Raw genomic sequence first — 25,503 nt, 5'->3', positions numbered from 1 at the left:
AACACTAAGTTCAGCCAATCACGGCTGCGGGGTACGGTCGATGATGCATGAGATCAGACTGGCGTCAAAGGAATAGGCCTCGAGCATTCGGATATAGGTTTGTTAATGGAAAATAGGTTGATGGGGTTGGATACGTCCTCTCAGTCATATGAGGCCTGTGCAGTTTGCTCGTTTTGCTCGTTTTGTTGTTAGATTTTCCTTCCCAGTGGTGGAAGTATATATATCGAGTAGCGTCTCTTAACTCTGGATATATCCAAACTTCCACGAACCCATCTACATCGCCTTAGTTACACTCCTACTGGCCACTGGCTATCAAACAAATACATCAACCGAACCATGCCTATGTACGTGGAGTTTCACTAGCACCACCTTGCCTTCCTAACACAGACATGGTACTAACCGGGTCTACAGGAACCTCAAAGGAAGCTGCCAATGCGGCGGCGTTGAATTTACTCTCCAGTCCCAAACACCAGTTCCTTACCAGCTATGCGCTTGCAGCATCTGTCGCAAGATAGGCGGGCACATCGGTGCTGTGAACCTAGGAGGCATCGCCAATAGCCTGAATATCATCAAGGGCAAAGATCTGATCAAGTACGACCCATCGATACCCACTCACTTTCACTTTTGAGCACAGAATCCACCGGGAGACTGTCATTTCATACACTGGAACAGGAAAATTATAACCATCACCCACATATACTAACATCAGACTAGGAAATACTCTGCCATAAAAGACCGCGGCACACCGGATGAGCAGCGTTGCTCCTCCGAGCGGAACTTCTGCTCGAACTGCAGTACCATGCTGTGGCTTTGGGACCACCACTGGCCTGAACTGATTCATCCGTTTGCTTCTGCAATCGATACAGAGTTACCGGTGCCCGACGAGATGGTGTGCATCATGGATGGATCGAAGCCGGCGTGGGCGCGATGGCCGGAGGGAAAGAAGAGTGTGCACGAGGTGTATGGGGAAGAGAGTCTTGAGGGATGGCACAAGAAGCATGGTTTGTTTTTCGAGTAAGGCACTGGTAATGAGCATGGGCAAGGTGGTAGAGGAATTAGAAACGGCGTCCAGGAAAAGATTTACGAAATGTCCATGAGAGACCAAAGAGAAGCCCGAAGATACGAATTGTGAAGTGTTCTTAAAAAGTATTATTTGATATTAAGCTATTGTAAGACGACCAATGGCTCCTGTAATGCATATTAGCAATTGATCATATCACAAAGTGAGTGAAATAATGGTAGTCAAGGAAAAGATCAGTTCTCCAAGGTGAAAATATTTTATCGACATGATAGTTCAGAGATAGAACAGCATATATTGGGATTCATCATGCAACAAAAGGGAATAGAAGCAGAGTAAACTCACGGTCAACGAGCCAAATGGTCTACCTGTGGGTATTCCTATGTGTCCACTTATGTCGAGTCAGCGATGGCATTCAAGCAAAAAGCATGAGTCAAAAGCGAAATCAAGACATGGCAACTAAGTCAGGCTTCAAGTCAGTCAGCATGAAATACAGTTTATCTGATCGATAGCAGACACATACCTCATTAAATCAGATTTTTGTATAAATGTTCATTCCCGGACACAAGGTCCAAGTCCAACAGTGTGAATAACACATTCATCATGATAGGTATGACCATGTTGAGGAAGGGCAGAGAGACGAGTGATGAATTACCTAGAATTTCTGTTAGAAATGCTGGTCTCAACTTGTCGATGCGACATGAAATAATCGTGACAAGGGCAATGGTTCAGGTGACGAATTCTCAACAAGTAATCCACTTCCCATACACCCACAGAGTTTGTACGCTCTGGTTTTATTGGATGCAGGGAGATGGGTACGTTATGTCCGCCCGTTCGTTCAAGATTTCTTCATGCTAGGCAACAGCCGCGATGGAGGGATGGGATTGAATTCAAGTGTGATTTACCTGAGCGAGAGATTGTTAGTCAAAGATCACTCAATGAATGGCTTGTAAAAGTAATAATGTTGTTGTGATGGGTCAGACAAGGCTGAAACTTAAAAGAATGACAGATTCAACATGGATCTTCTGCTTGAGGAATGCCTTTGCATGTCTATAATATAATCATCCCCGGGGGTCTGGGATTGAGAAAGAAAAAAAAAGTTTCTCCTTACCTTTTGGAAAAAATTAAACTGAGCATTACTCGCAGCGCTGGGATCAACCTCAGGCATTGAGAACAGCTGGAGTGTGTGCCATCATTGGACACAGTCCAGGCTGAGAAGAAAAAAAGAAAAGTAAAGTGGGAGCTGGAGAATTCCAAGCGATACAGAAGGGAAGAAAAAAATTTGCGGGTGGAGCTCGCTATATAAACTAAAGCGGTAAACTACGGTAGACGCGTGAGACCTTTGGCGTTGTTTGTCTTGGCATCAAACATCGGCGAAATACCTGGGCCGAGAGTTGGAGTGGGTATGGTGAAGGGAACTGTATCCTCATGTGGAATGACCAGTCTCACCGACAGAAAAGGGATGGTTGGAGATACGAGATACGAAATGCAACAATACATACTACTGCGACGGTGGAGATGATCTGATCTCCTTGGCAGTGTTTCCAGCTAGTGTCTTCCAAGAAGCTTCATGCTAGTACGGTGGGTTGTGTTGCCAATCAGATATCGATAGACTGACACAACGATTGCCTGCGAGAAGCTGAAGAGCTTGGACTCAGCAACCATAACAAACTGCTGGGCCAACCTTGGGAAGACCCCAGGAGAAGCTCATGATGTCAACATCCAAAAAACAGGGCCAATTGCGCGGAAATCCTCAGTATGCAAGTGTGAGGCGCTCGGAAAAGGGTGCTCGGTGAACATCACCCTAAAGTGCTTCGTAGCGTAGCGTGGAGTTGATTGTGAGGATGCATCAACAGCAAATCCGATGACAAGACCAGGCAGCGTCGTCACAAACACGAGATGACCGTCCGCATGATTTCTGTCTAGCCCTTAGCGGTGAAGCCTGTTGATGTTGAGCTTGTCCCTGGAGTTAGTATAAGGCCTGGCATCAAACGAAGCTGACCAGCACCCACGGCTATAGTGTTAGCACACCCAAGACCCAGGAGCTTATTGCCATAGAGGGAAAAACAAGCTGCCGGCTGGAAAAGGCTCAAGCTCGCTAGCTGAAGAAGCATACTCCTCGACTTTGTATTCTGCACTTATCAATGCGATTCGAAGCATGTCACCTTTGCGTCATCAACCTGGACAATCCCGGGCCACATATGTCAGGTTGACGTGTCATTGATAGTCTTGTCGGTCTTTCGATGTGCTTTAGGTATGTATGAACTAGAGCTGGACACTAGCTGTTGGATCATTCTTGAAGCCAATCAATCAATCAGTTAATATGTCCTCCACAACATTCAAGTTGAACACCGGAGCCGAGATCCCAGCCATTGGCTTCGGCACCTGGCAGGATCCGAGTGAACAGGAAGATGCCGTAGCGGAGGCACTCAAGGCAGGATACCGTCACGTAGACACTGCGCGCGTGTGAGTAGCCTTGCTTCCTGACCGAGGCGAGCGACGGGCTCAGCGCACCATACTGACTGTATGTATACTAGTTACGGAACCGAGCAGGCTGTCGGCAATGGTGTTAGGAAAAGTGGCGTCCCACGCGAAGAAATCTTCATCACGACTAAGCTATGGAACAACAAGCATCACCCGGACGATGTGGCACCTGCTCTGCAGGAATCCCTGGACAACCTGGGAACGGACTATGTTGATATGTTCCTGATTCACTGGCCTGTGGCCTGGAAAAGAGGCGATGACCTCTTTCCGAAGGAAAATGGGAAGCTGGTCCAGGAGAATATCGACATCGTCGACGTATGTTCCCATCTCTTGGCCTATGAATTGAAGCGCACTGACACCAAGGCAGACGTACAGAGCAATGGAACATCTCCTGAAAACAGGCAAGGTGAGGGCGATCGGTGTCTCGAACTTCAACAAGACTGAGATGGAGCACCTGCTCAAGAATACTTCCATCGTTCCCGCTATGCATCAGATGGAATGTCACCCTTGGCTGCAGCAGCATGATTTCACGGACTGGCATCGTAACAATGGCATACATGTCGAGCACTACTCGCCTTTTGGAAACCAGAACGCTCTGTACGGTGAGAAGAGCGGGCCTGTGAAGCTGCTCGGGGAGCCTGTGTTGGCGGAGATAGGGGAGCAGTATAACAAAACTCCCGCTCAGGTCGTTCTTGGTAAGTGTGGTCTGCCTGAGTTTAGCTTGTATGATGCTTACTGCAGTGTGATTTGGCAGCTTGGGGAGTCACTCAGGGCCACTCGGTGCTACCGAAGTCTAAAACACCCATGAGGATCAGAGCCAATCTGGAAGGGGACTTCAAGCTAAGCCCGGAAGATATGAAGAAGATCGAGAAAATCAACAAGAAGCTTCGCTTCAATGATAGCAGTGACGAGTTTGGCAGGGACTTCTTTATTGGTCTGGAGGGAAAGACTTGAGGTAGATTGGTTATGATTGAGGGGTTTGGGAGATAAAAAGTCAATCTACAACAAGTACCTCATAATTATTGAGTGTAGACAGGTCGCCTATTGTTCCAAATTGCCTTGAAGTAACCTAACAATGTGGAAAAGCTCAAGAGATCAGATCGAAGCTTAAATGGAATGCTTTCTGACGTCATATTAAAGCCGAACATCAGCAACTCCACGTTGTAATTGTCTCCCACCATGTCTTACTACTTGAAAAATAAACATATACTGGCTCAGCAAATGCATCATGTTACCAGCAGCTCATGGTTTTGCCTTAGTAACCCCTGCCTCGCGAGGATTGGGGTTCGCCTTCGCACAGCAGCTCCTAACTCGAACCGAGCTCCCTGTGATTGCAACAGCCCGCAAGAACTGCGATGAACTACAACAACGATTGCTGTCAAGCAGGGGTATGCCCAAAGATGCAGAGGAGCGACTCCGCATCCTCCAAGTTGATGTAACTGGTAAAAGAAGCAACTCAATTCCTGGAAATATATTCCTCTTGACGTTACAAGGCTAAACAACTCCCTAGATGAGTCTACAATATCAGCAATGGCAGACACAATCCGCCAGAAATATCCCAATACATCGCTCAGGCTAGGATTGACAATCCCCGGTATTTTGCATGCTGAGAAATCACCCAGTAAAATCGATGCTGCCAATGCGCTGGACAGCTTCAAAGTCAACTCTCTCGGCCCGTTGCTGCTGATGAAGCACCTCTCCCAATTCATCCCATTGAAATCCTCACCAGGATTTCCGGCAACACAGTCCAGCTCTGCAATCAACTCCCCAGGGCAGCTGAGGCTGCCCTCACATGCCATCTATGCGATGATGGCCGCTCGAGTCGGCTCAATATCCGACAATGCATTGGGCGGATGGTATTCCTACCGTGCAAGTAAGGCAGCTGTATTCCAATTGACCAAGACCTTTGATTTACATCTGCGTGCGAAGAGTGCGCAGAGGGCAATTGCGGTAGCGCTGCATCCTGGGACTGTGCACACGGATTTTACCAAGGAGTATTGGGAAACGAGGGAAATGCTAGAGCCGGGCGATGCGGCCGACAGGCTGTTGGAGATGCTTGTGGGTTTGTCACCGGAGGCTACAGGAGGGAGAGGGAGGTGTTGGGATTGGATGGGGAAGGAGGTTTTGCCGTGAGCTGCTCAGATCGTCAGAAACTGAGTTCTGTGAACAAGGTGATTTTCCGCTAGAGCAATTGTTCCTCGTTTGAAGGTGAAACAATGCGCTAACATTATTGACCCCTTAACGCCAGACGGTCCGCTAAAGTCGGAACAATTTGCAAATCCCCGCCGAGCTGTGGTGCTAAGGTCCCTTCCGGACACCGAAACCCTAAGGATTGTTCTGAAAGGAGCTATGCTGTATAAACCGCAGATCTGAAGTTGATGGCATGTGTCCTTAGCAATCTAAAAGACCTAGGGCAGAAAAACGAAACAAATCATGATATATAAACTCAATTACCTGCCTAGTTACCTACAATATCCTCTTGGACCATTCCAGACTCCGTGATATGATTTCAAGGTAGTATTCTTAACATACAGTCCAAGGCCTGGTGATCCATCCATCTGTGAATCGATATTTTTGTGGAACTTGAGGTCGGAAGTCTACGGATTAAGGAATTAAGGGGCTTATCAGGTATGTCTAAAAGAACGGGCACAGAAAAACATATTGGAAGCATCAAAATGACGCTGAATGTGACAGGACAGAAGGGAAAGAAAGCCCTAAAAGTCAGGTTGGACGCGTCGGGACGGACTGGAGTGGGGCAATGATTAGGTAATCCACAAACGCCCGGGCGCTAACCTTGGAACGCATCCCCGGGCGGATATAAATATCCTCCCAATCCCCTCCTCCCTCTTTCCTTCCTCCAGAGTTCTCCCAACCGTGCCTGCTTGGCCTGGTCTCAGCAAGCAGTGAGGTCCTTGAGTTTTTCCTTCGGCTCTTTGGCACCTGCACAGGGGAAGGAGTTCTCTCACCCAGCACCATGGTTCGTCCACCAAAGGTACTTCCTTGATCTCTCGGTAATACCGAGGCTCACTGGAATATCTCTGCCCGTGGTGGACCTGTTGGGATTTCTATGTGGTTTTCCTTGTCTCATGATCAGTGATCGTGCCTATAGAGTTCTACTGTCGTCATTATGATTGACCAGCCAGTAAGACGGGCCCTGTCTATCTGCTGGGAATGATTAATTTCGGCAATTGTCGAAAGGTCCCGACCGAAATGCACACCGAGAAACCTCGCACTTAGCTTGGGATCCGCGAGGTGTTGCATCAGTGGTGAGATCCTAGACCTCTCTTGTAGGGTTGGTACCTATTATGAGATATTTTCGTCTGAGTTGCATTGCCTTGAGCTACTCTCCGGTTGCCGCTTCTCGTGACGTCCCTACAGCACGCCTGTGGTGGACGCTCGCTCGAGATACAGCGTGATTAGGGAGGAAATTCGAAGCTGTTTCTTTGATGATTCAAGTGATTTGCATGTGATCAGATTCGTCTAGTACATGAAAGAGTCTCCGATCCAAGCATCGGTTAGAGGTTGTGGAGCGGACTCAGGGCAGCCCTGAGTCCCAATCCACTGGAATTGTTGGTCAGAGCGGATGCGAAAGGATTCTTGATTTGTGAGGCCATCGCGACGACGTCAGCAGTCTTGACTGGCAAAACCTGCAGGTCCCATCGTCTGGACAGCAGGATTTCCGGCAGGGCTGTAGGATGGAAGGCATGCAGAGGACCAGGCCATGCCTGGTTCAGACTTGCCGGCATCTGTTGAGGATGTTCTTTGTGCCGAACCATCCGATCCCAAGTTGAAGCAATGACAACCTTTCCTTCGCTTTGTTGGAGTAGCAACGTCGAGATACCAGAGGAGTAGCCGCAACCTGCCCCTTATGGAACCACTTGCGAAACTTCATGAATGTGTTTCCGATGCCCAAGCGAGCACGGTGAGAGTCAAGGTTTACACCTGCGAGTAATTCGAGTGAAACCCTGGAACTTGTCTGGACCTGGGTCCTAGCCCAGCGCTTCAGGAACCGAGTGAGAAACCCTAGCACGAGGCTGATGCATCGCGGGTCGCAACCCTTTGCTGAAAGCCCGGCGGGTACGTGCAGATCTGCTAAACTGGACCTCCCTTTGAGGGGTACTCTACCTCCAGGCGAGTGTTCAGTGAGGTAGTGATGCCACATCCTTTTTTTTTTTTATGTCCCCTGGATCATTTCAGGGGGGGTTTTTTTTGTTGAGGCCATAGCTGCTGCCTGGACGGTGGATCACGTACCGCCTCACCTCGGTGATGACCCCAGTGGTTATTCAGATCTGTAGTTTTATGGCCTCTTCAGCGTCCGTTGAGAACCATATAACTGGTTTTCGATGTACGCTGAAGGGGTCATACAACTGGAGCTCCGAATGTCATCAGGTCTCAGCGAGACAGAACACTAGCCAAGCATAGTTCGTTCTTAGATTAGTCAAAATTCAATCATGTCCTTTTCAATGATTCTTTTCAAAGTAGCCTTCCGTGTTAAGTTTGACAGGGCAGTACGTAATTGAAGGATCCATTGCACAACTTACCACCAATACGAGAATGATCAGTAGGACGCGAATGAACTTAGTAAACTTGCTATATGTTGGCTTCCAAGGTTCGTCTCCCTGGGGATTTCGTTGAGACAGGCTATCTACCGGTGTCAGGTTTGTCAGGCTTCCACCGTTTCCACTAGCCATGTTAGCTCATTCCTGTTAGAGAATCAATCCTTCTCTCTCCTCTCTGCTCTCTGTACCCAGATTCAGGGTATGGCCTCTCTCTACCGTGCTACCATTCTTCTCTCTTTGAATTCATCAGTCTTTTTTATCGCCATCAAAGGGCGCTGTTAGCTCGATTCATAAGCGGCAGCCCAGCTCCATACGACTCGCCTCATATGCGGTCGTTTAACATGGCAACCGAGGATGAATGGAGCACCCTACTTAGGAGGACAAAGGGATCGCACAAGCAAGTGGAATCCCAGAACCTGGAACCTTTATTTACTCTCTACAAATTCCAAGATGTTCTCGGCATCAAGATGATTTCGAGGACAAGAAAGAAGACATCAGAAAGGACACGACAACTACAGGAGTGTGTCCGTACTCTTAGAATAGGCAGGTGAGAAGACGAAGCTATTCCCATCGGTGTGAAAAGCAATCAGGAATCATCTTATAGCTCTCCAAAGCTAAAAGGCAGGTGCGACCCACGTGAGCCCTCAGACATCATCCTTCCCTTTCTGTCAGGACCTCGTCGACCTCAGTTCCTTCCTGCCTTCACTGGAAAAATATAAATACCCCCTTCACCCCCCATTTCTCTCTCTTCTTTTTTTTCTCTTCCATCCTTCCCCCCCAGGTCCAGGTTATGGGTCTTTGACGCGGTCCAGTTAAGGCTGTGAATGGCACGAAGCATGTGAGGCGGACGTCTTAGAGGACCGCTCGAGGAGCTTAGGAGGGACCTCCCTTGAGACCCCCTGGACCACTCAGAGAACCCTTCTATGCTTCCTTTGAGGACCCTTATGGGCGCTCTCAACCTTCACCTCTGCGGATACAGACTGTACTTTTCTGGGTTCTCCACTGTCCATCGCGATACCTGGACCTGAACCAGTTACAGGTACGTCTGTCCTCTTTATTTTGATTCTTATCTGTCTGTTTGTTACTTATCTAGGTACTTTTTCATAGATTGCCGCTGCGCCAGAGTTGAATGCAACTCTTGCCTACATGACAGACACGTTTCCCCCTTTTGCGTGGTAGTGGACCGTCAGTGATTGGCCGCACGGTTCGAACTGCTATTGGGACAAGCACTCCTGTTTCATTGTGCGTGGCCAACCCTCCAAAGATAAGCTGAAGCTGCCAGCTATTTCAACACTGCAATGACCTGACACCGATATATTAACAAGATACATTCATCTGAACTAGGAATAGCTAATGGAGGGGGCTGAAGCCAATCACCGGTCTCAAGCAGAAACGGCATATCGATTCTCGTTGTTTTCATCGTCTAAACAAGAAGTCTATATAATGCAATGCAGGCCGGCCACATGCCGGTCAACAGTGGGTGTATCTAAATCTAATCAAAAATGGAAGCCTTCATAGAGTTAGGCTGAATATACTCGGACGCATTGCGGAAGCTGGTGAAACCCCAGCGAATCTGTCCCGCCATGGCGATCTCAACATCCAAGTCCTTCGCAAACTGCCAAGCGAGACCGGTATCACGCTGGAAGGCACGACCAACAAGAATAACATCAAGGTCATCCTCGTTCAGAATCTTCTCTCCCAAGTTTCCGTTGTTGATCATACCAACAGCAGCAACAAGCATCTTATCTCCAACAGCCTTCTTGACAGCAGCAGCGTAAGGGACCTGGAAAGCAGGGCCAGAGGTAACCTTCTGAGCAGAATGCACACCACCAGTACTGATATCGATCAGATCGACACAGCCCTGCGCGGCAAGAGCACGAGCGAACTCAATAGTGTCCTCAAGCTTCCAGCCCTTCTCATCCGGCATGCTGTTCTCGAGCCAGTCGGTAGCCGACACACGCAGGAAGACGGGCACATTATCACCGACAGCGTCACGGGTCAACTGAGCGATCTCCAAAGATAGACGAATACGGTTCTCGAAGCTGCCACCGTAGTTATCAGTACGCTTGTTAGAAGAGGCGCTTAGGAACGACGAGAGAAGGTAACCGTGAGCATTGTGGATCTCGATGAAATCACAGCCAGCAGCAATAGCACGCTTAACAGCAGCAACCCAAGCGGTCTTGACCTCGGCGATATCGTCCTGGGTCATGGCAATGGGGATAGGGTCGCCCTCAGCGAAGGGAATGGCGCTGGGAGCCTTGACGTTATCGGTCCAGCCGCCGACAGAGTTGTTAGCGACAACACCGCCAAGCCAGGGGGCCACGGTGGACGCCTTGCGGCCGGCGTGTGCGAGCTGGATACCGATTTTCTGGCCTTGGCTGTGCGCAAACTCAACGACCTGCTTCAGAGGCGCGATCTGCGAGTCCTTCCAGAGACCTAGGCAGCCGGGAGTGATACGGCCTTCGGGGACGACACCCGTTGCTTCGATGATCATGTTTCCCGGTCCGCGCTGGGCAATGGCGCCGTAGTGCGCCATGTGCCAGGCGGTCATGTGGCCATCTTCGGCACTGTATTGGCACATAGGAGCCAGCTGGAGGGTTATTGTTAGCTATGTGTTTATGCAAGATACCTATGGGGGGAATTACATACACCAAGGCGGTTTTGGAAAGTCACTCCTCTGATGGTGAGAGGCTTGAATAGCTTGGGAATGGGCTTTCCGCTCGTTTGAGGATCGCGAGCTGTGCCTGCCGGGGGGCTCTGGGCAGGGGTGAAGTATGAGATGCCCTCGGCGGGCTTAACGGAGACGTCAGGCCAGGTCATTTTGGTGGTGTTCAGGTATGTATATTATTATAAGCGTGAGTGATTCCATTTTACAGGGGTAGGACTGAGTTATATACTGATCTCCAGTGGGGAAGATTGATTTATCATCGAAAATTTTTGATATGGGACTACTGTCTGATTCTGGAGGCGAACAAATCACGAAATATTCACGGAATCCAATATCCCGCAGTTTAGCCATATGGTTCCATTTGTCAGGGCAGCGAAACGATAATCTCTCCTATAAAAAATTGCAAAAAGTCGCCGAATGAGATCCACCCGGTTGAATTCGGTCCCGATTTGCCATCGGGATCTTCCGTCCTCGGCACATAGGAAGATTATGTAATGTCTCCGGCTGCACCCAAACTCTGCAGTTTAAGCTTATTTCTACTCCTAGGAACATTGAGTGTGCAAGTGATAGTGTGGATATGAATGACTCCACAATGGGATACTTGTGTACAACATCGTTCGATGGTTGGTATTCTTCTAAGGTACAACATGCTATCCCTGTGCGATTCACCCACACTTGAGGCGGTCAACATGATCGCCATATTGCTTCCTAATCAGACGGTCCGTGACAAAGGGACATCGAACAACTGTGACCGGGGTTGAGGGTTGAGTTCATTCAAAAGTCTCCATGCTGGCGTTTGCAGGAGGAAGAAGCACCGGTATTGGCTGTGGTCGGGGCGGGTTGTATGATTTCATTGATTCATTTAGGACATTCATGATGATGTTAGAGTTTCAAGATTCAGGTCCTCGACGTAGACATTGGACATTTAGGTTGAAGTTTGGAAATTCTGGTCTTCGGCTCGGCAATTGAGGTTTTAAGTGGAGAGATTAGAATTTCGGCCTCTAGCCTATTCTTAGTATTATATTACTAGCTAGTTCCTTAAGAAAAAGAGCGTATTTTAACGAGAATACTAAGTATAGAGAAGTAAAGGGAAAGGAAGATAGGATCCTCTAATCGGAGATCCTTTATATATAGGGTCCTATTATATACAAATAACAACTAAGGCGGAAATCTTTAGTAGAAACTATTCGGCCGAAAACCCTAAGGCGGGAAAGTCTAGTAGAAACCTCCTTAGATCGTCACAGGCCGCATGTTATAGGTTCCCGTAGGATATAGGCTCCCGTAGGAGTAAAACTCCCGCAGGATATAGGTTCCCGTAGGAGTGTAGGTTCCCGCGAGACTGAAGGCCCCCGCAGGACTGAAGGCTCCCGCAGGAGTAAAGACTCCCGCAGGAGTGAAGGTTCCCGGCACTGTGGTATGATTTCGGCATGGGGCCAGAAAATCAATCAAAGAGGGTAGGTGGTGACACTGATTTCCAGAAATACTGTATGAGCAAGTGAACCCTAGAATCAATGTCTATCAACGTACACTAACTACACCACAGCGATTGTCGTTGCTGGGAAATAACATTTCTGCGCCATAACATGAACATTATAGAAAGTGGCCATATCCGATTCCTGGGGCTTCATCCAGCTCTCCAGGCCCTGACCTGATACTTGCGCTCTCAGATCATCTGCGCTTCACCGAATCTGGTTTGTCTTCTGTTCTCGCTACTTACCCGATATTACGGCTTACGGGCAGGCCGGGACCGCTTGAATTTGAAAACATTATTCGTCAAGCAGGTGCGGTTGGATTTAATTATCTCATGGTCACCAGATGCATAACAAATAACAGCTCATTACTTTTGGAGCGGCGTACATGTGGAAGATCGAATGGCACAAATGAGGGAGCGACACGTTCTGCAGGCCATACGTGGCAACAAGAACAAAGTACACAGCGGCTTCTGTGTGTTATCAAGTACAGGACTCCCTCCGGACATGGACCATCGAAGCAAGTACGTGTATATCCATAATTGGCTATTTTCTTTCCCATAGTATTTGATTGAGACATTTTGTCGCAAGCTACTTGGTCTAGACTCTTTGACTTGTATAACGCGGAATAAAATAGTTCAATTAGGAGCAGAGAATGCAAAATGACCAATAAAGTGTCCGCGAGTGGAAGGAAATAATCTAAATCAAGATATCGCTCGTTCACCTGCAAGGTTGCCTCGTATCTGTAGCCTTGGACATAAAATCTTCGCATTCCCACTTTTTGACTAGTAGCTGCTCCCGGTGACATTACTGCGTGTTCCATCTTTACTACTCTCAGATCCTTCACTCGAACGCCTTTGTCCTCAACATGTCGGGTGAGTTGATTTTGTTACGGAAAATAATATACGCTGACATTGAAAGCTATCACTGCGGCTTCCGTCGAAAGTTTAATGGTATTGAAACCGATACCGACCACCGAGCAGTCTCAAGCACCACATGCAGTATCGGCGAATCTTGATCAAGATGCCTTGACATCGCTAACGGCGGCTTTCCAAAACTCAGCGTTGGAAGACAAGGCTTCTGTTACTTTTATCGATACTTGTGCAGGGGTGGCTGAGATGATAAGCGATTTGACTGATCTGCCGACAAAACCCCCCCTCTTTGTATATCGACCTCGAGGGCGTCTACCTCTCTCGACATGGAACAATCTCGATTCTGCAAATTTTTGTCCTCCCGAAAAGATCAACATTCTTGATTGACATATACGGCCTGAAGGATAAAGCGTTTTCTTATCCTGCACCGAGCGGAACTACACTTCGGGCTATCCTTGAGTCGCCTTCTATTCCTAAGGTGTTTTTCGACGTCCGCAACGATTCAGATGCTCTTTTCAGCCACTATCAGATTGAACTATCAGGCGTGCAAGATCTTCAGTTAATGGAGCTTGCAACGCGCAGGTTCTCGAAAAGACGCGTGAATGGACTAGGTAAATGCATAGAAAACGATGCTGGAATGACTGCGGATGAAAGAGCGAGTTGGAAAGCTTTCAAACACAAAGGAAGAGAAATGTTTGCACCTGAATGTGGTGGCTCTTACGAAGTTTTCAACACTCGACCCCTTTCAGATGAAATTCGACAATACTGTGCGCAGGACGTCCAATTTTTACCCAAGTTATGGCAAAAGTATGATGGCCGAATGACTCGACGATGGGCAAGGAAAGTAGAAATGGAAGTGAAGAACCGTATACAGCTCTCCAAATCCAAGACATTTAACGGCAAAGGAAGTCATATGGCCTTAGCACCTGCAGGTTGGGCTTAGCCTTGTCGGACCAACGCTCGGGGGAGAGCACCTGGTGTCCGTGGTGAAACAGTTGCGAGATGCGAGATATAAGATGATTATCTATGAGATGCCAATCAGATCGACATTTTTGCTGGATTCGCGTGGTGTAACTTTCTAGTGTCTTGCTCAGTGTTTGATGGTAGTGGCATACAGTACAGAACTTATACATTCCAATTCTATCAGGCCAGCTTATCATGTGACTAGGGGTTGAAAGGGTCATCAGTGTTTCCAGATAGAATGCAATAACAGCTACGACCGTAGCCTGTCTGCAAGGATAGGTTCCAAAGTCGCACTTTGTACCATGCCTGAATCTGAAATGCAGTCCGTGCACAGGTCAACCCCTCCCAACACATCAGAAATTCGGTTCCGTTCCTCGGGTTGCCAAGCAGTGGAGACAGGTGCACAAGCGCGTAAAGTGACTATCGTGCCTCTTGCTTCACCCAATCGCTAATGTCACTAACAAAACGTCGCGCTGCCCCCGCTTTCACGCCTTGCTTGACGAAAAATTCAGGATATTGATCATCGTGGATCTGCTCAAGATCGAGGCAATTTTCAAGGGCCACATCGCGGGCTTTCTGAATATTATCATTAAGGGGCTCACTGCCCACTCGTAACTCATGCCAGATAGCATATTCCTCGACCGCTTTATGAAGAAGCCTAGGGATACCAAGTGATTCAGTTTGCTGAGAAGCGGGCTTCGTAAGTTCAGAACCGGTGGGAACTGAAACTTGGGATGACTGAGCTGGGAGGACGTGAAGGACATGTCAATCCGCTTACAGAGATTTTCGAGCTCCTCTTCTGTCTTTCGAGACTCTGATTCTCCTCAGCATAAAGCTGTTCGCGAAGGCTTTCAGGGATGTTATCATGAGACCCAATAACTCCTCCTTGTTGCACGTTTTACAGTGCGTCTTTCCGTCCGGGTCCTGCCAGCAGTATTGTCCTTCGTGGCGGCATGGAGGCTCTGGAGATCCCATAATTCTGTAAACATCCCGCCAGATTGATTGCTGACCGGAAGCCTGTTTAGCGTCAAGCTCAGCGTCTCGTACACCGAGCATCCTTTTGGTGACGGACGATTTTCCTCGTTTGTCGATACTGGACGAATTAACCTCTATATAGTTAATGGATATGCGGAGTAGAAGCTGCTTGCCAAGCCGGTATAGACGGGCCACGATTATCGTGAGTAAGGACTTGTATTGGTAAATATTGAAATATCAATATTCCGATGACTTCCTTAATATGGACTAGCGCGCCCTAGCGCGTCTTGGCATTATGAGCGGAGAAATCCTGGAACAGTAGGCGGTGACACCAATTTCCGGAAATAGACACTGCTCACAGATTACGGTTATTTGAAATGCTAGGGGGCTAAAGGCCTACAAACAAAGTATAAGTGCCTGGAAATGTGTCTGATTTGCTACCGGGCGCTTCGGTAGGTGTGATCTTCCCAATGCCGGAACCTGTAATTACAGCAAGTTTGGTAGTCTACCAGAGATACATCGAAGACAACATGGTGGGACTGGTCTTGACCGAATCCAGTTTAGCGTGATTACTGTGGGGCGCTGGGAAAGACGGCATGTGTATGGGGAGGTAATTTTCGAATTCTGCTGTACCAGCAAATGGATTTGGATTCTATTGCTATCGAGAGGTCCAGCCATTTCTCATCGAAGGGGCTCCTTCGCAATCGTCGACGTCATCAAGATGTAAGCCAAACCTAAAGTCATGATAGGCGCATAGCCTACAAGGCAAAAGCCCTACCCATCTGAACTTCCATAAATACAAGCATCGATTTCGCAAAAATTTATTATACTGTGCCATAATTTGTCTATCAAGATGGCAGTATGCGCAGTGACCTACTTTGAAACTCAAGCACGATTAACGGCTTGGACCGATGAGCTTGAATTCCTGGGCTATATTCTTTGTGAGCTGATCGATGAGGAGGGCTTGAATACGACAGGATATCGATGTCATCAGGCTGCTGACCTGCCCGCTATCATCGGCATTCTCCGTCCTCAATTGAGGGAACCTGATGGATACCTCGCCAAAATGATGAGTGAAGACGAATTAAGACTCTTCCGCCGACTGTTGAGAAAATCAAAAGTTATTAGGAATTTTATGGCACACCATAACATGCGAAATGACAGATTGGATGATCTTGAAAACACTAAAGAGAGTCTAAGTGACATGCTTGAATTCGCCATTAGGGGGGCAGCCTCGGATCGTGGAATATATCAGGTTTGCTTTGATTTTGATACACGTCCTGATAATCTACTAATATATTGACGAAAAGGTTTCCTGGTGTCCCTGTCATCATATCTGCAAAACATACATGGAAGCGAAGGGACCACTGACAGTCATGGTTCCGCTTAATGCAGGATCACTGCTATCTTTTCGTGGCCGAGTCCTACGCGATCATGATCTCGAACAAAGACAGGTGCTCCACCGACACCCAAAGCGTAAGGCAACCGAAGAAGGCCGACGAAAGCAAAAGGATGATTATGAAACCGCCCTCATCAGAAAACAACAAAGAAAGGAGCGAGATATCGCCATGCGGTCCAGCCAGCAATATAACAAACTTGATAGGATAAAACAAAGATTCATCAAGTCGCAGGAACTGGGATATGCTCGAATAAATGAAGTCAAAATGCAGATGAGAGAAGAAGAAAATATATTCTATCGGCGACGAGCCGAAATTCTCAAAGACGGAGCATTTCACCCAACTGTTGAGGAGAAGTCATTGTTCATTATAATCCTTCTTGCAACTAGCTCGCCGCTCTGGCTGACGGTTGTGTTCATCTACAATATATATTGTAGAACTCAAGGTCGTTATAGTCGTGCATAATGGGATCTGCCGAATAGGAATTTGCCAAGACACACAACATATCTCATTGAGAGCTACATATCAAATAACTTTTTTTGGACCACAAAGATTAGCTATAGCACAAGCAATCTCTCATAATACAGAAGTTAAAGCTCATCTTCGGATATCGCCACAATACGTCGCTCTCTGGAGAAGCACATAGGGTAATTGCTTCTGGTTGCGGCGATTGTGGTTACGATACTTGCAGTTATCTACAGGCTCCCGATCATCTATCCTTTCTCCGAACAGTCCACAGGCTTGGGAGCCTCTGTTGCAATCAGCGCAAGCTGAAGGGGGCAAAGGAGATGTACAAGCGAGCATTAGCAGGCTATGGGCAGAAATCTGGGTTCAGATCACGTTAGGACCCGGCGAGTTGCAGGATGTTGAACTCATTAAACACCGTAACTGAAAAATAGCTCAAGCTTCGCAATGAATAAACACTTCGTTTGGTTATATTCTCAGTGTGACTCACTTCAGCCTAAGAGTGGTTTTTACTGCCTAATTGACGCTGCAATACAGTTTGAAATCATATATTTGTCTATTCTCCAGCACTATCATAGTGATTCAAAACCTTGTCTTGTTTTTCAAATACGTTATTCTGTGTTCGGAGCGCATGTTTTGCGATGTAAATATATAATATTCAAGTGTCTATGCAGTCATATCAAACGCTCCTTTACCATTTTTAACAATGTTTCAGAATTAGACAAAGTAGTGGGATGGCTCAGACCGAGTATTTTCTTCTGTTTGGTCAAGCAGTTTCGTAGCAAATTTATGGCTTCGGCTTCTCGAGCTGAAGATTTCCAGGCGAAAGCGAGATTAGCCATACTCAAAAGCGTGTCGGGATGCTCCTCGCCGAGCTTCGTCTTGCTTAATTCTAACACCCGCACCCCGAGCTGCTCGGATTCCTTTAGCCGGCCCTGGCCGTGCAAGGTTGGCAATACCCTAAAGCGTGTCAGGATGATCCTCGCCGGGCTTCGTCTTGCCCATTTCTGTCACCTGCACTGTGGGTTAATCATTTACCGAAAGAGATGCATCAAAGATCAAACAGAAGTAATTAAAGAGTCAATCCAATGCCTACAATACTTTCCGGAATAAATTGATAGCAATCAGGTGTAATGGCGAGCGTACTGGTAAATCTAAAATACGCAATGGTTTTTTGACAATCTTCCAAGGTTGTCGGACTTGATTAATAAGCAAAATGCATCCCCGGGCCATGGATAACCTTGCCGGAACCGGCTTACATAATCATTTCAGCGTTGAACGTACCCACCTGGACATGGATGAAACCACGGTGCTGATTGGTTCTCGGCAGTAATAGTCAATCGTCTTCAGGATAGTATAAATAGACACAGTACATTCTAGAAGCAAACGGGGTAGATAGCCCTGAATACAGTACCCCTTAATTTTGGGAAAACATTTCTTTAAAAGCCCGAGGAGGATCTCTGAAAAGTTGAAGAGCGCACCATCGATATAATATGCAACAGAACGATCATCACACAACTCAACAGCAACAAGTTCGCTTTAATGTTTCTTGACAATGTCTATGACATCGATGAGCTTTCCCCTGATGATCGAACTCTGTTTGCACAGAAGTATCGGAAATATCTCCACCATGTAGCGCGAGCAGTAATATGGACCACCTACATCTACTTTGCAGTGCGGCTGTTCTTTGTCTTAATGACGCCGGAGCAAACATGGAAAATGTGGACAATGCTTGGAGTTGAGGGACTGTTTGCTCGTAAGTCTCCCAATAAAGAGCACCCAACAACCGCTGACCCAGTTAGACATGTCCCTGAACCACCAACGCTTGTCCCTAGCCGCAACAGCAAAGCCAACCCACCAAACCCCCCCGCAAGAGATTGCGTAGCGATAAAAACCTCCCCAGAGTTGACGTGCTAGTAACATGCTGCGGAGAGCCAATCGAAATCATCCTCGACACAGTCCGGGCAGCATGTAGCCTAGACTACCCAACCTCCCGCTTCCGAGTCCGACTTCTAGACGACGGAGCCTCAAATGACCTGCACGACGCAATCGCAAAACTCACCACGAGATGGCCACACTTATCCTACCACACCCGCGGCAAGCAATCCGGACAATCATTTGCCAAAGCAGGCAACCTCAACTACGCCCTATTCTCCCTCCAAACCGAAGACCCACCGGAGTTCTGCACAGTCGTCGACGCAGACTCCATCCTCCTGCCGGAATTTCTACGCGCAACGCTGCCACATCTACTCGCAGACCCGAAGGCAGCATTACTGACCACGCGACAGTATTTCTATAACCTACCCCGCGGCGATCCCCTCTCCCAGTCGCGCGCTTACTTCTACACGTGCGAGAATGCGGAACTCAATCTCCTCGGCCACGCGCTAGATGCGGGATCGGGTGCTGTCTTCCGTCGCGATGCGATTCTCGATGCAGGTGGATATCCGATCTATTCTTTCTCGGAGGATTGGCAGCTGTCGTTGATTCTGCGAGGGTTGGGGATGCGCACGATGCAGGTACAGGAGGTTTTGCAGTTTGGGCTCGTTCCTACTTCGCTTGCTGGGCATCTTAAACAGCGGAATCGGTGGCATATTGGACACTCTCAGCAGGTTTCGGTTTTGTTTCCTTCTGTTAACAAGGCGATTCCAGAGCATCTGCGTTGTGAGATTGCTTTTGGGGGATTGTCTATTATGGCGGGACTTGTGAGCTATTCGGTTGGTTTTGTTGCTCTGCCTTTTCTTCTTGTCTCCGATGGTGGGTTTATTCCTGCTGGATCGGCGTTGGAGGTTAAGGTTCAGGTTGTTCTGGCTACCGTGCATGTTGCAGCTACGTGGGCATATGATTGGGCTCGCAGTGCACATGCGGGTGTTCCATTTGTGCCTTTTGCACATGCAGAGAATAGTTGGCTTGCTACTGGTAAGTTTGCGGGTTTCTACATGTCCAATGAGCCTGAAGATCGATCCTAACCTGGTGTGTTAACAGCCCATTTGTACGCCATTGTACGATTCCATCTGTTCGGAAGCAAGCCAAAGGGATCCTTTGTTACCGGAAGCACCGCCAACTCGAGTGAAAATACCACGTCCATTTCGTCATTCCAAAAGGCATACAGAGATACTCTGCAAAGTGGTGCTTTGTTGAACATTTGTCTTTTTATTGCGACTGTTGGAGCTATACTCTTTGCGGTCTGGGCGGCTATCTCCGATGGATCGACAATTTCCAATCTGCTCACTACAATTGCTTGGCCGCCTTTGCTGCACTTGTGCCTTTTGGTGACGGCAAATAATTGGGTACCCATTGCTCATCTTTTCAATCCTCCGATCTATCCCTCCAGAGACTCGAGGTTGCTTACCACAGGGGAGGGGCTATCATACCCACGAGGGGAGGTTGAAGGGGAACTTAGCTCTGGGAAGTCTTTCCTTGGCCTCTGTTGCTAGTTTGTGGTGCCAATTGTTCTTTTGGGGGCATTTGTGGGTGCTGTGATATCATAGAACTTGGCTTGGCTTTATGTTAGACGGCAAAGAAAATATCGCAAAACATCGGGCAAAGAGGTCACGAGACGGCAGTCACGTTACATTGGACCTCGGGAATGTTATCAACGGCAATTTCAGCGAGAACTCAAATATGAGGAGCAACAGACTAATTTCCGGGGAACTTTGAGTTTGCGCCTTCTGAGTGGATCATTGAAGGTTGCCTAGGCTACTTCGTAGGGCGTTGGTAGGGACAGTGGGAGAAATTCCGTAGCAAAAGTGTTGGGTGGTTTGCGTCATGTAGTCTTCCAGCAAAACTATAAGTTATACTATCAAGTGTAGAATGCATATGGATCTTCTCGATGGGAACTGGGAACTGGGAATAACCGAGGGTGTTGAAGAAATGAGTGCCTTACAACCAAACATTGAAGTGTCTACACTTCTGACATCCTGAATACCTAGTTCGGATTAAAGCCATACGCAAATATATGGTAAAAATAGAGCCATCCGCTAAACCTCGCAGCTGTGCGTATTCGAACCTCAAAATTGAGAGCAATCAAATCCCTCCAGAGCGACGATCTTCTCCGCAATATGGGGGATCGTCATCCCCTCCCCCGCCCCCTCACAAGGTCCGTTCACGCCCATTTATCGAGACCTGTTTCAAGATCCCCACAAAAAGGCCAAGGTACCATCATGTTTGAATAAAAGGATCGGCCGATTTCAAACACCGAGGTACCAATTTTGAATCCGCCTGTGAATCCGGGGGTGGCCGAGGCAGCCATCGTGTTCATGTGGGCCCGTCAGCAAGTGAATGAATTGAACAAGACCCCATCAGCAGTGGGCTTGCAAACTAAAATGTGACTTGATTTCCTCCAGTCAACTCTGCACTATACCCACGATTCACACCATGGCCCCTACTCCTGACCTGATGGCCGGGCACCTCGGCCACCTTACTCCTGACCAGGAGGCAAAGGTAATCGAATTCTGGATCATCATTTTGACCTCTGTTGCGACTGTATTGTCTGCTGTTTACGAGGTCCCGATTCCAAAGGGCTCCCCCAGTAAGCTGTTTGCTGCGCTGGATAAGATCAATGAGCCGACGGTGGAGGCTATTATTAGCGCGTTGAAGGGCGAAGACACCGATAAGCAGACAACGAACGGGACCGCACCGGCAGAACCAAATGGGGACAGCAACGCGGAAACCAACGGCGAAACGAACGGAAACACCAATGGAGAAAATCACTCCGACAATAAAGAGCAGGAATCACTCGACAAGGTGGACGCGCTCATGGATGAACGTGCTAAAGACACTATCATTTCGGAAATGGCCAACCGAAAGGTCACCCCGCACACTTTTCTTCCCTTTTCGCGCAACTCCGCGAGCTCGGCGTGCAAGATGCAGAGATCAAGTCCATGGAGGATATCCTCTCTAAGATGACGCCTCAGGAAATGTGCTTTGCGATCTTGAAGATGATCAAGCAGGAACATCCAGATAGCTTATTGCTCCGGTTCTTGCGGGCCCGCAAATGGGATGTCGGAAAGGCGTTCTCGATGATGGCGTCGAATATCCTGTGGAGAAAGGAAGTGGAGGTCGATGAAGAGATCCTGCCCCGGGGAGAGGAATATGCTCTGGAGCAATCCCGTAATGCCAAGGCTCCGTCGAAGGAGAAGAAGGCAGGTGCTGACTTTATCAATCAACTCAAAATGGGCAAGAGCTTCCTTCATGGCTTTGATAGGGACGGTCGGCCTGTTATCTACGTTAGGGTGAAGATCCACAAGCCAGGTGCTCAGAGTGAGGAAGCTCTCGAGCGGTATATTGTTCATGTTATTGAGGCAGTGCGACTTATCGTGACTCCTCCGGTTGAAACGGGTGTATGTTGGAGCGAATGCTGAGATATTGACTCACGCTGACATATTCACAGACAATTGTCTTTGATCTGACAGGATTCGGGTTGTCCAACATGGTAGGACCCCATAGTGCGGCTAGATGAGATGCCTGGTCTCATATTAATCTTTGTAACAGGAATACCCACCGGTCAAGTTCATCCTCAAATGCTTCGAAGCAAACTATCCCGAGTCTCTCGGGCAACTGCTCATCCATAATGCACCCTGGATTTTCTCCGGTAAGTCATTCCTAGGGAATCACCGTGTTTCATTGAAGTGTACTGACAGCGTCACTTTCGCTAATCAGGGATCTGGAAACTCATCCACGGCTGGATGGACCCCGTCGTCGCATCGAAAGTGCACTTCACAAAGTCAGTCGCCGACCTGGACAAGTTTATTCCACGCAATAAGATCCCCAAAGAATTCTCAGGCGACGAAAACTGGACCTATAAATACGACGAGCCCGTGGAAGATGAGAACGCGGTGATGAAAGACACAGCAACACGCGACTCCATCATGTACGACCGCATGATGATCGGCATCCGGATGATTGGTGCCACAGCAGCGTGGATCTCTGCCAGCTCGCAGTCTGATGGGAAGGAAGAGGTGACGAAAGTGGAAAACCTCAAGTCGCGACGGAATGCTGTTATTGATGAATTCCGCGCGAACTATTGGAAATTGGACCCTTATATTCGAGCCCGGTCATTCGTTGATCGGAATGGGATGCTTGCGGCTAGCCGTGGACTTGAGAAAGACGCTATTTCCAACGGTCAGGCAAAGTAGAGATGTTTGTTTGGGTATTGTTAGAATCAGAAGGGAACGGATACAATGAATTTATACCTCCACAATCTTTACTTTATTCCCGGAGTCTAGAACCCACTTTTGAAATACTATTTATCTAATATTCCAGAGTCATCATAACAGCATAGACCGGCACAGAATATCCTCAATTCACCCAGCAGTTGGCTAGCAAGCGCGCTATGATCTTTGATGTACTCGAAGAACGAGAAACAAGTTTGAAGTCTGTCAATATGTTCCTCAGCTGCCTGCGTGTCAAGACGTTTTGCCTCGGTAGCGATGGTCAAGGCAGCAGAAAACAGGGCAGAGGTAGTTGGCCTTCCCAAAACAAAGAAGTGATGCAAGCATTAGTTGGCCGGAACTCAATAGTAGCAGGAGAAATGAGGCTCACCACGGGCGATGGCGTGCTAACGCGACTTTGTGTCGCTTGACCATTGATACAGTCGCATTGGCTGAATCCAAACAAATTGCTTTTGACCTGGCTAGCGAGACATCGGAAGAAGATGCCCATCGGTGTTGTAGGACCCCATTGACCTTCATTCGGTAGAACAATAGCGATAGAGATAGGCTGGTTTGCTGCCATAGTACCCAGGGTGGATAATGTGCAGGTGTTTCCAAAAGATGAGATGGCAGCTGTGAGATAATGTTGGCTAGGGCTTCGTCCGTTGTCCGAACGAAGTCTTCGATTTTATTCTCGCCGCTGATATGTTCAATGGCGGCCATTTGAACTTCAAATCGATGGTTAGATTTTGCTAAGAGAATCATAGCATGGTGATAATCAATCGGACGAGGTTTACGGACTGCCATATCCGGATCGTCAATTAATGGCGTGATTAATTCTTCATCCGATAGAACCAATGGCAGTCTGACGCGAAAATCTGTTTCGCGAATACAATGTGGACGCGCTGGTATAGAGAGCCATTCGCAGATTACCAAGGTCCACCAGACTCGCCGACTGGTTTCTTGGACAACAGGGTCATCGGATACCGAAGGAGGCTCAGTATCCATCCCCAAAATTTGGCCTATCCTTATCCCCGTTGCTTGAAGAACTGGTACAAGGTCAAAATCTCCGACATTCCTGGCCAGGCCGAGAAGTATTGCAATGACTTGTACTGTCTTGAAGTCAGGATTCCGCATGAAATCCGCTTCGTTGAGGAAGAACAGTGCAGCATCGTACCAGTTCTGTACAAGCTCTGACGTATTTTCTTGGATGAATTAGATTGACAGGCGTTGAACGAGAACAGTGGGGGTCAAACCTAGAGGTAAGCCGGCTCTTTTTGCTTCATGTTCATCCATAAACATGAGACTCATCTTTCATTCGTCAGCCTCCTTCGTAATTAAGTGGAGAATTATCCCTACCGCGATGAAGCCAAAGTATATAGCAAGCCAGAGATAATCGCCATCAAGAAATTTCCCATTCATCCAAGCAGTTTCGTGCTCGGACTCGAATGTTTGCAGATGAATAGCGAAATGAATCCACGAAGTCCACGTAAAGCCGTGATGTAATAGTACGTCGCTACAGTCTTTAGTTGGTATCCAGATGTCTGTCCGATTCCACACCTTCCGGCGATAAAGACTTTTGCTATGTTGCAGATCGATCTGATCTCCAAGCTCGCCGATGTAGCTGTCATGCCTTGGAGACGCAGAAAGCGTGTTCAGCTGTCTTGGGGGCTTCATGTTCAACAGCTCAGCCTTTAGTCGTTCATTTTCTTGTTGCAGCTCAAAATAGGATAGGACGGGTCCTTTTTGGTTTGCACTGGTTCCAATTAGAACTGTACTTGGTACATGTACTATATTGTTCCACGCACTTTATAACTCGGCCTCTGACATTGACAACTTCTCTTGCACACGTACTTTCGAGCCCTCTTGAAAGACACGTTTTGCACGGGATATTCTTGTCACACCTCACTCGACGTTTACGACAACTTGAACAAGCCGTAGGTGCTCTTTGACTCTTTCGTGTGGCCATTTAGAATATCTAAGAAGGGAGAGAGCCCAGACACAAATGCAGGTCTTTATCTATCACACGTGAGTTATCTATCACACGAGTGTTATTCTGATTGGCCCAAATAATCTCCTATCATTGACCTATCTTGATCATGATAGCATTGGAATTACCCAAGTGCCGCGCGGCGCGGGAATTAGGGTTGGTAGTCTCTCGTATAGTAGAAGGCGGGGGCGGGGGCGGGGCTACTCTACGATTATTAAGATAGAAAATCTATTTCCAAAGAGATTACTATATACGGAGTACAGATTTGTGATATAGTGATTCTTTCGGTATAGCTGTTAAGGTGGAACACGTAATATTAAATGCGGTATATTGAAAGCGCGGGCAGCGGTAGTAATGTTACTAATTTCTCAATTCTTAATAGCCTAGTAGCTAATATGATCCTACCCTCTTACTCCACTAAATAGCTATAAGGATCGGGGGCGGATTAGGTAGGGCCGACTGTTAAAGAAGACCCTGTCTTGATTTTCGGTGCG

General features: G+C 47.8%; 10 protein-coding genes across 10 annotated transcripts; 6 read left to right on the top strand and 4 right to left on the bottom strand.

Annotated features, from left to right (window-relative positions):
• Positions 1 to 336: 336 nt before the first annotated feature.
• On the top strand, positions 337 to 1,018 carry N7519_000357 (GFA family protein; the record flags this gene model as incomplete). Its single annotated transcript, XM_057287136.1, has 3 exons — positions 337 to 344; positions 412 to 591; positions 715 to 1,018. The coding sequence occupies 3 exons, from the start codon at positions 337 to 339 to the stop codon at positions 1,016 to 1,018; spliced, it is 492 nt and encodes a 163-aa protein (XP_057153219.1).
• A 2,323-nt stretch (positions 1,019 to 3,341) lies between these two features.
• Positions 3,342 to 5,875, top strand: N7519_000356 (Short-chain dehydrogenase/reductase SDR; the record flags this gene model as incomplete). Its single annotated transcript, XM_057287135.1, has 7 exons — positions 3,342 to 3,484; positions 3,556 to 3,817; positions 3,870 to 4,197; positions 4,257 to 4,436; positions 4,762 to 4,944; positions 5,013 to 5,631; positions 5,689 to 5,875. The coding sequence occupies 7 exons, from the start codon at positions 3,342 to 3,344 to the stop codon at positions 5,873 to 5,875; spliced, it is 1,902 nt and encodes a 633-aa protein (XP_057153218.1).
• A 1,142-nt stretch (positions 5,876 to 7,017) lies between these two features.
• On the bottom strand, positions 7,018 to 7,248 carry N7519_000355 (uncharacterized protein; the record flags this gene model as incomplete). Its single annotated transcript, XM_057287134.1, has 1 exon — positions 7,018 to 7,248. One exon carries the CDS (start codon positions 7,246 to 7,248, stop codon positions 7,018 to 7,020), a length of 231 nt encoding a protein of 76 aa, XP_057153217.1.
• A 2,305-nt stretch (positions 7,249 to 9,553) lies between these two features.
• Positions 9,554 to 10,881, bottom strand: N7519_000354 (NADH:flavin oxidoreductase/NADH oxidase; the record flags this gene model as incomplete). The annotated part of the gene is made up of 2 exons (XM_057287133.1): positions 9,554 to 10,651; positions 10,711 to 10,881. 2 exons carry the CDS (start codon positions 10,879 to 10,881, stop codon positions 9,554 to 9,556), a joined length of 1,269 nt encoding a protein of 422 aa, XP_057153216.1.
• A 2,185-nt stretch (positions 10,882 to 13,066) lies between these two features.
• On the top strand, positions 13,067 to 14,013 carry N7519_000353 (uncharacterized protein; the record flags this gene model as incomplete). Its single annotated transcript, XM_057287132.1, has 3 exons — positions 13,067 to 13,073; positions 13,120 to 13,307; positions 13,378 to 14,013. 3 exons carry the CDS (start codon positions 13,067 to 13,069, stop codon positions 14,011 to 14,013), a joined length of 831 nt encoding a protein of 276 aa, XP_057153215.1.
• A 440-nt stretch (positions 14,014 to 14,453) lies between these two features.
• On the bottom strand, positions 14,454 to 15,221 carry N7519_000352 (uncharacterized protein; the record flags this gene model as incomplete). The annotated part of the gene is made up of 2 exons (XM_057287131.1): positions 14,454 to 14,691; positions 14,812 to 15,221. Coding segments are annotated over 2 exons (648 nt in total), but the record flags the coding sequence as incomplete, so codon positions are not given.
• Positions 15,222 to 15,861: 640 nt separating this feature from the next.
• Positions 15,862 to 16,870, top strand: N7519_000351 (uncharacterized protein; the record flags this gene model as incomplete). Its single annotated transcript, XM_057287130.1, has 2 exons — positions 15,862 to 16,263; positions 16,319 to 16,870. The coding sequence occupies 2 exons, from the start codon at positions 15,862 to 15,864 to the stop codon at positions 16,868 to 16,870; spliced, it is 954 nt and encodes a 317-aa protein (XP_057153213.1).
• Positions 16,871 to 18,412: 1,542 nt separating this feature from the next.
• N7519_000350 (glycosyltransferase family 2 protein) lies at positions 18,413 to 19,836 on the top strand (the record flags this gene model as incomplete). Its single annotated transcript, XM_057287129.1, has 2 exons — positions 18,413 to 18,626; positions 18,803 to 19,836. 2 exons carry the CDS (start codon positions 18,413 to 18,415, stop codon positions 19,834 to 19,836), a joined length of 1,248 nt encoding a protein of 415 aa, XP_057153212.1.
• A 1,408-nt stretch (positions 19,837 to 21,244) lies between these two features.
• On the top strand, positions 21,245 to 23,004 carry N7519_000349 (CRAL-TRIO domain-containing protein; the record flags this gene model as incomplete). The annotated part of the gene is made up of 5 exons (XM_057287128.1): positions 21,245 to 21,635; positions 21,677 to 22,209; positions 22,260 to 22,301; positions 22,361 to 22,460; positions 22,529 to 23,004. 5 exons carry the CDS (start codon positions 21,245 to 21,247, stop codon positions 23,002 to 23,004), a joined length of 1,542 nt encoding a protein of 513 aa, XP_057153211.1.
• Positions 23,005 to 23,111: 107 nt separating this feature from the next.
• On the bottom strand, positions 23,112 to 24,696 carry N7519_000348 (fungal specific transcription factor domain-containing protein; the record flags this gene model as incomplete). Its single annotated transcript, XM_057287127.1, has 4 exons — positions 23,112 to 23,337; positions 23,411 to 24,224; positions 24,276 to 24,330; positions 24,379 to 24,696. 4 exons carry the CDS (start codon positions 24,694 to 24,696, stop codon positions 23,112 to 23,114), a joined length of 1,413 nt encoding a protein of 470 aa, XP_057153210.1.
• Between the last annotated feature and the right edge of the window lie 807 nt (positions 24,697 to 25,503).

The sequence above is a fragment of the Penicillium mononematosum genome (genome assembly GCF_028829835.1).
Source record: "Penicillium mononematosum strain IBT 11891 chromosome Unknown utg000001l:1.0-4488741.0:1.0-4491989.0, whole genome shotgun sequence".
NCBI classification, from domain to species: Eukaryota; Fungi; Ascomycota; class Eurotiomycetes; order Eurotiales; family Aspergillaceae; genus Penicillium; species Penicillium mononematosum.
This window is presented reverse-complemented; position numbering and strand designations above follow the sequence as displayed.